We start from the raw sequence: 8,249 nt of genomic DNA, 5'->3' as shown, positions 1-8,249 counted from the left end.
ACTTTGTATATTGTAGACTTAGGTTCCTCTAATCATATGACTAATTGTTCTCATGGATTAAGTAATATCATAGAATATTGTGGCAAACAGCTAATGCATTGTAGTGATCTATCAATTACAGCAGTGGGTGATGTATCTTCTTCCTTTAAGGATATTTTGGTATCACCTAATCTTTCTATGAAATTAGTATCTGTTAGTCAACTTGTGGATTAAAATTGTGATGTTCATTTTTTTATTCATAATGGTTGTATTTTGCAGGATCGGATGTCAAGGCAATTGATAGCAAAGGGACCTAAGCATGGACGTTTGTTTTTTGCAATTACCTATTCCTCACAGTTTTTCCTCATCTTTTGTCCAAGTTTTATTTTGTAATAAGTCTAGTGTCCAATGAAGTCTGGCATAAGTGTCTTAGTCATCCTAACTCTAGGATTCTCTCTTATTTGTTGAAATCTAGTCTATTACATAAGAGAATGCATTCTTCTACTGCGTTTTCTAATTATGCAACTTGTAAACATAGTAAAAGTAAAATTTTATCCTTTCAATCTGAAGCTAGTAGAGTACACACAACTTTAAAATAATACATAGTCCTTACCATCTCTTATGCTCATTACAATATTTTGTGACCTTTATTGATGATTATAGCAAATATACATGGGTTTATTTTCCATGCCATAAATCAACAGTGTTTTCTATGTTCAAACTATTTATAACTCTCATTCAAACTCAATTTTCTGCTCATATACAAATTCTTAGGTCTGATTTAGGAGGGGAATATGTGTCTCATGAGTTCCAATTTTTTCTACAATCTAGAGGAATTATCTCTCAGCATTTGTGTCCTTATACTCTAGAGCAAAATAGAGTAATTGAATGAAAGAATTGTCATCTGTGTTTGGACTTTGCTAATTGAGTCATTTGTTCCTCCTAAGTTTTGGGTAGAAGCGCTCACTAGAGTCATTTTTCTCATCAATATACTTCCTTCTAAAGTTTTATATTTAGCATCTCCATATTTTAAGTTGTATCATAGTCTCCTACTTACACAAGTCTTCACATTTTTGGGTTTGTTTGTTTTAAGTAACTTCCTCAAAAGGAAAGACAAACTTTCTACTCAATCTATTCATTGTGCTTTCTTAGGGTACAATGTCAAACAAAAAGGTTTTTTGTGATATGATTCCACTTCCAATTGGGTTTATGTTTCAAGGAATGTTTTATTTTTTGAAAATCAATACTTCTTTCCTCTTTCTTCATCTCCACAGTCTTCTTTTTAGCTCTTGCCTTTTTTTGATGACACTTCTGGTGCTCCTAATACTCAGGTTGCAAGGTTTAAGCCAAGCATTGTTTACCATCGGAGATCTTCCATGATGACCCCTTTCACACCTGCCTTGTCAGTTAGTCCCTTGCGACATTCCACAAAAATTACTGGTCCTCCTGATCAATATGGATTTCCATCCCATAACACGAGTAATCTTACATCTACCCTCTTGGCTACTTTCTCTTCCATTACTGTTCCTACTAGACATTCAAAGGCAGTCAAGGTGGAATGTTGGCAGCAGGCCATGCAAGAAGAATTATGCCCTCTTGAAGTTAATAAGACTTGGGAAGTGGTTGACTGTCCTGCTGTTGTAGCTCCACTTGGTTGTAAATGGGTTTAATCTATTAAGGTCAAGTCTGATGGGAGTTTAGATACGTGCAAAGCCTGCTTTGTTTCTCTTGGCAATAATCAAGAATATGGAGTTAATTATGAGGAGACTTTTGCTCTAGTGGCCAAAATGACTACCATACACACTATTTGGTTATTGCAGCTTCATAAAATTAGAGTTTACACCAAATGAATGTGAAGAATGCATTTCTTCATGGAGATCTCAAGGTAGATGTTTATATGCGTCCTCCTGCAAGTTTAATTTCTAACTCTACTTTTGTCGTGTGCAAATTGTATCACTCATTGTATGGTAGGTGCCACATGCATGGTATGAGAAATTCATTTATGCCTTACTCAAGTTTGCTTTTCTAAAAAGCAAGTTTGATGCATCTTATTCCTTCACAAGACTGAGCAAGGTATTGTCATTCTTTTAGTCTATGTTAATGATATTATAATACTGATTTAGTTCTTATCTGTTAACTAAAGCAGCATTTATAAGACTCTTTTACTACAACAAATATGACTTTCCACTGCGCATAATTATGCTATCCACATCGTGCATTGTTCGCTTCACAACTACAAGTTGTTGAACGTCATAAGACAACGACAATGTGCATCACATGCTGCGGTTAAGAGCATTTGCAATGCATGTGAAGTTGTGTTATACAGGCATCTCAGTGTTGCTTGAAGACCCCTGAGCATCCTTCTATAGGTTGACATCTCTTTGGGCATGTGAAGCCACACTCTGATCCTTCTCCATGGTTCAACAATACGGGCACATAAAAAAAATAGATGTCCCTAAGTCTCCATCTCCAAGGCACAAAAGGTGTGCATCCTATCCTCAAGATAGTCAATTTTGTCCTTGGCATGGAGCCTCTTGTGTGCCAACATCCAGATAATGAAAGCACGACTAGGTTGTAGGTAACTTTTTCATACAATGCTCACCCATGACTTCTTTGCACTTGTCCTCCTGAAGAAGTCATATGCTCTAGCCACCCTACCTCCTCCATGCATAAACCAGTCAGTTAGCCACTGTGAATCCGTTTTTGATGTGCTAGATGCCTCTAAGATAATGTCCATGATTTGTAGTAGCTTCTTGATCAATGAACAGTCATATGCTTTGCATGCCAAGCCTAGAGGTTGTTTTTTGTTAGGTATGTGGGGTGTGCCCATTTAATTCAAAGGGTGTCCTGTTTATCCTATATTCTCCAGAGTATCTTAGCAAGTAGGACTAGGTTCCAAACTTGTATATCTCGAAATCACATTCCTCCCTTATCCTTAGGTTTACACATCTCAACCCATAATATCAATGGGTGCTTAGATGTCCATATAAATGCTTTGGAAATGTTGTAGATGCAATCAATAATGTCATATGGAAGTTGGTAGGATGGACATCCAAAAGCATTCAACTTCCTTGAAGAACTGAGGCAATAAATTGAGCGTTCCCTACGTAAGATAGTGTGTTTTGGCCATGAATTGATTCTTTTGACCAAAGAATCAAGTAGAGGTGAATAATTAGCCATCTTGAGTTTTGCTGATGTCAATGGAATGCCTCAATATCTAAATAGCATAGCGTCCTCCTAGAAACCTATGATGGCTAAGAGGTCCCTCTTTGTTTGCTCATCAACTCTTGTCATATAGATGTTAGATTTCAGATGGTTTACCTAATTAAGTTGTCATCTTACCAAACTCTTGCATACAAGTGATCAAAGTAGTGAGACTGTGTCCCCTCTAGTGAATAGTAGTAAATCATCAGCATAAGCCAAGTGGATGATTCTCAAATATGCACATTTGGGATGAGGATTAAAATGGACCATAGATATGCGTTGGCACAACTTCTTGCCTAGCACCTCAATACATATGTCAAATATGTAAGTTGAGAATGGATCTTCTTCTTGCCGTAACACTCTGGCTAGAGATAGCTGCATGTAGTATCCTGGGCTATTGCCCAGTCATTTTTTTTATTATCTATATAAGTTTTGATAAGTATTGAATTTTTTAATAAAATGAATAAGTGAATCGGACATGAAATGGAGGTATTGAATTAAAATCGGATTGGGGTCGAACAAAATCAATCAAGTAGGAGTAGAGATAAGGAGTATGTTGGTCCAAACCAAGGTTGATTTGGACTTGATTTGATCAAGTTATGGTCGAACCAAGTTTAATTGGGTTAAATCGATTCAATCGATTTAAAACGAATTAGGAAATTTTAAGAAAACCTATTCTCTCCTCTTTTTTTTTTATTCTCTTCTTCCACATATGCAGCTTCGCTCCCATCACCTCACATGTAAGCCTCCATGCGTCGGCTTCTTCTTCTCCTCCTTCCTTCTCCCTATTTTTTTCTTTCCAACTATAACTTAGTTGCTTTTCTTTTCGCATTCTCCAATAGCATCTTTCTTTTCTTCTTTCTCTTCTTAAGAGTAACAAACCTTCTTCTTCTCTTCCTTTCGTTGTTTCCCCCCAACTAACAACAACTCTAGTTCTTCTTCCTCTCCAAAAAGAGCAGTTTTTGTTTTGCCTTTTTTTTTATCGTCAGAGCTAGCCAAGACCGTAAAAAAAATGATAAGACTTCCATTCTCTTTTCCTCTCATCCTTATAAATTGATTGGCTATTATTTGTTTAAAGGAAAGACACTTATATCCTCTTTATTTAAAAAGAGATATTGTCAAACTGGTTAAAGCACTTCAATTCCTACCGTCTCTAAATGCAACATTAATTTAGTGAAAGTTTTCCAATTCTGAGTGCCTAATTCCTTCAATTTCAAAATTCCTCTCCTAGCGACGATCATCAATCATCCTCTATTTATTTAACGAGATTTGGATAAAAAATAGATATGTGAATATTATGTTAATGTATGAGATGAGATAAGATGTTCATATCTAAAGATGGAGCCTTGTAAACTAGATATGTTAGAGTAATTGGGTACAAAATTTGAAAGTTAGAATCGTTGGTTTAAAAAAATGATTCTAGAAATTTCATTGATAAGAATATTCGTCTTCAATAAATAAGACATATTTTATTACATTAAGTTCAAGTCTCCCCAACTCTAATTCTTAGATCCGTCCTGGCCCCTTTGAAATATTCATAGATACCTCCATTATTAGTGTGTGGTTCCATATGTGAAAAATTCCTTGATTGTAGCCATAAAATCAGATTTTACTACATCCCATGTCTGCTTGTAAAACTTGAAATCATACCCATCCGACCCCGGAGCTGTTTGATCCCCAATGCTAAAGAGTATAATAGTTATTTCCTCATGTGAAGGCATCCTTACTAGCTAGGATTGCTGATCCAATGTGAGAAACCTGCCATGTTGCAAACAAGAAGGTTGAAAATCTAATCTTTGTGTAGGCAATCCAAGTTGTGACTGAAAATGAGAGACAAATTCCTGTACCACAACTTAAAATGAGGATGCAATTTGACCATCTTGCAATTCCACAGCAACAATCTCATTAATTGCCTTTATTGTTTCTCTTTGTGAGTTGTGGTTATGCATTAAACTGGTTCAAATTTTAGTCCAATCTGTTTTCAGTTCTCAGATTAATATTCTTCATCTTTAAAAGCACAGCTCGTATCAGTAACTCTAACTACTGTCTTATCCCTCAGTTAGAAAACAAGTAAAACAAGTGGAGGTTTTCGGGAATCAAGTGGTGGAATCGCAAGTCCTGGCTCGATCGATATGTGCCATGGGCTCAGGTGTTCTGGCACTGCTTTGCAATGATAGGAGGAAGAAACTGCCTTTCACATGGCTCTTTTGTTTGAGGCAGACAAGATCATCCTTCAGTGGATATGGCTGCATCAAGTATATATCACTATAAAGCCTCAGTCAAATGAATCTTTGGTGATGCAAATTCTGTGTCGTGGTTTCTTCCGACATCTCTGGTCTTTAAAATTTACAGAGTTGATGGTTTCCACCGAGTAATATTAAATAAACACGAAAAAGGAGAAGATTAGGACCATGCAAGTCTGTCTAGTCGAACGCATGAGAGGCTGAAGGAATCAACTTGATGGAGACTCTAAGGTTTAATTTAGGTTATCATGTTTGCTTTGGTTTTACTATAAGCTTTTCTGTTGGGGACTTTACAGGTTGTTGATTATACAATTCCTGATCAAGGTTGTCACATCAACGAAGCATTCTTATATATGCACCAGTGACAGGCCTGGATTACAATTTATCTAAATTAAAGGAGGATTAGCTAAAGTAGGAGACAAGGTAGCTTTAAGTTGCTGGGAATCTACCATGTCTGTCTAACCTTGTGAATTTCTTCTTACTTAACATGTCTCTATAAAGAGAGCTATGACAATTTTTAAAACATGAGAAGCAAGAAGACATTTTAGTCTAGAAAATTAAGACATTTAAATTTAGATTTCTCAGAAGTCACAACTAATACCCTGAAAAAGATTAACTCAGTGGAAGCAACATATGCTTTCTAAATAGTAAACTTACTTGTGAAGTATATAAAGGTCCAGTTCATGTTCAAAGCCAAATGAGAACTCTAACAACCCACACCATAATATGTGGATGCACGATGGAGTACACTCACATGAGATGAAATGTGACACTTTGTTAAGGCACTGTACATGACATACTTGATTAATTGCATATAGGAAGCCTTCCTTCACTCCATCATCCAACATTAGAAAATTAATTAGTTTATTAACAAGTCACATGTGCATTCCACACTAGCAATGTGTGAGGAGACCATTTAGGAAAAGTACATATCAAGCACTTTGAGCTTACAATAATACACTACTGTAGGGGGAGGGGGTTGCATTTAGCAAAAGTATGTGCCTAAGTACTTTGAATTTGTTATACTATACTATATAGTAGAAAGGAGGCAAAACATGGAGATGTCTTATCTGTTTTTGGCACACACAAGGTAAGAAGCTCCGGATGCATGCACCTTTATTTCCCCACGACTCTAGGCAACCTCTCTTGTTTTGTTTGTTTAATATTATTGTCATTATTTTTGTTGGAGATTTCAGAATATATCACGCTCTTCACGGGACGTCTCAAGTATGTAGGCATAAAAAATGGTAAACTATGAGCGAGAGGCAAAAGAGATCGAGAACCCCATCAGATTTTGTAGATTTTTCCTGAAAAATGGGAAATTAAAAACAGACACACACACAAATTTAACAAGAGTGTGAGTCAGTGCTACAAGTTGAAGTATCATTCTGCTCCTTTTCAATCTGATGTTTTCTGAAACTTCACCAAAGACCCCGTACATCAAGACCCCGTACATCAGATCTGACACAGCCCTTTACAGAGAGAGCTGTTTAGAGGGAAAAACTAAAAAGAAATGGAAGCAGAGATTGCCTGTAAAACCAGGGATATCTTCTCCCCTCTCCTTTTTGCTACGAGATCGGTTCGGTGGGATTCGTGAGCATGGCCTCGGATGTCCTCCCTCTCCCCATCTCTACCACTCCACCTCAACTGCTTTCCCTAGCAGCTCCTGTTGCTGTGCAAATAATGCAGACAGAAACCTTTGGTTAGAACTAGTAACTTGCCTTAGCTTGAACAACTGATAATTAAAATCATGACTAACCAATTTCTGAGATCTGGTGCTAGCTAGATTAACCATGAGGTGGAGGCCTGCACAGGCTCTGGCTCTGGCTCCGGCCAGTAATCTAAATTTACACCAAACAGTCTCAACCTCTTTGAGTTAGACGGTGCCACTGTCTCACTCTTGTGCACCCCTGTTTCATCCCTTTGCTCCTCTGCAAAGGCAATCCCTTTTCTTGTCATATATAATTTTAAACAAAAAATAAAATGGATTTCCAATTCAAAATTAAGATCGGGGTGTCGGAACCTGCATGAAGAGAGGAGTACTGATGTTGCACCGAGACACTCGACGCATAGTAAGGTGTGTTCCACGGCCCTGCAGCAGTGTTTGCCGCCGCCGGATCCCCCCGATGCCTGCAACCGATGTAGAGCCGATCACCGCCAACCCGTCGACGCTCGAAGAGAACGACATCGCCGGCGTCCAACCGTTTTTCCTTAACGAAGCGGCTCCATCCCTTGGTGAGCACGTAGCTCTGGCTACTGGTCCAGTAAGAATACCGGAACTGCCATATCTTGCCCGAGTCGTCTTCCAAGCTAAGCAAGAGGCCTTTCTCGCCAGAGACGCCGTCCAGGGGGAAGTACCTCTCCGCGTGCTGCTTCGGAATCACCAACCGGTTGAGCTTGCCTACGTCGCTGGGAGTTAAAGGTTTTTCGAACATGAGCTCTTTGCAGGCTTCTCCCTGCTCACCTTGGTAGAGGTGCTGATACTGATACTGAAAACTCATAGGCGACTCCCAATCCCACGCTTGAAGGCGATGATGCTGTGCCATTGTTGTGGGAGAGAGAAGATAAGAGAAGGGAGTACTGCGGAGAGTTGTGAATGAGAGTTGACAAGTTTGTACAAACTATTACTATGCATTTATAGCCCGTGAAGCTAAAGTTTGTATACATTGATTAAAATGGCAATGTGGTGAAGAGACATCCATTAGTTATAAAATTGAGGCGGCTAAGTTCATACATCTGAACATGTCAGCTATATTATAGTCTCTTTTTTTTTTACCTTTACCTTTTCCTTTTCTTTTTTAATAAATAAAACTTAAGTGGGAG

General features: G+C 38.1%; 1 protein-coding gene across 1 annotated transcript; it reads right to left on the bottom strand.

The window, feature by feature from the left end:
• Nucleotides 1-7,002: 7,002 nt before the first annotated feature.
• Nucleotides 7,003-8,028, bottom strand: LOC122053614 (B3 domain-containing protein Os11g0156000-like). Its single transcript, XM_042615630.1, has 3 exons — nt 7,450-8,028; nt 7,186-7,357; nt 7,003-7,098 (listed from the first exon to the last, which is right to left on the bottom strand). Exons 1-2 carry the CDS (start codon nt 7,970-7,972, stop codon nt 7,209-7,211), a joined length of 672 nt encoding a protein of 223 aa, XP_042471564.1. The 5' UTR covers nt 7,973-8,028; the 3' UTR covers nt 7,003-7,098; nt 7,186-7,208.
• Nucleotides 8,029-8,249: the final 221 nt, after the last annotated feature.

Source organism: Zingiber officinale, chromosome 3A (genome assembly GCF_018446385.1).
Source record: "Zingiber officinale cultivar Zhangliang chromosome 3A, Zo_v1.1, whole genome shotgun sequence".
NCBI lineage: Eukaryota > Viridiplantae > Streptophyta > Magnoliopsida > Zingiberales > Zingiberaceae > Zingiber > Zingiber officinale.
The sequence above is the reverse complement of the archived record's forward strand: the minus strand, read 5'-3'. Positions and strand labels throughout refer to the sequence as shown.

What these genes read in the sequence shown, in the direction of transcription:
- LOC122053614 (XM_042615630.1), bottom strand. Translation starts at nt 7,972, where the DNA reads ATGGCACAGCATCATCGCCTTCAAGCGTGGGATTGGGAGTCGCCTATG. An exon ending in GTACTCCTCTCTTCATGCAG is followed by an intron (nt 7,358 to 7,449) that starts GTTCCGACACCC and finishes TTGCCTTTGCAG; the next exon opens with AGGAGCAAAGGGATGAAACA.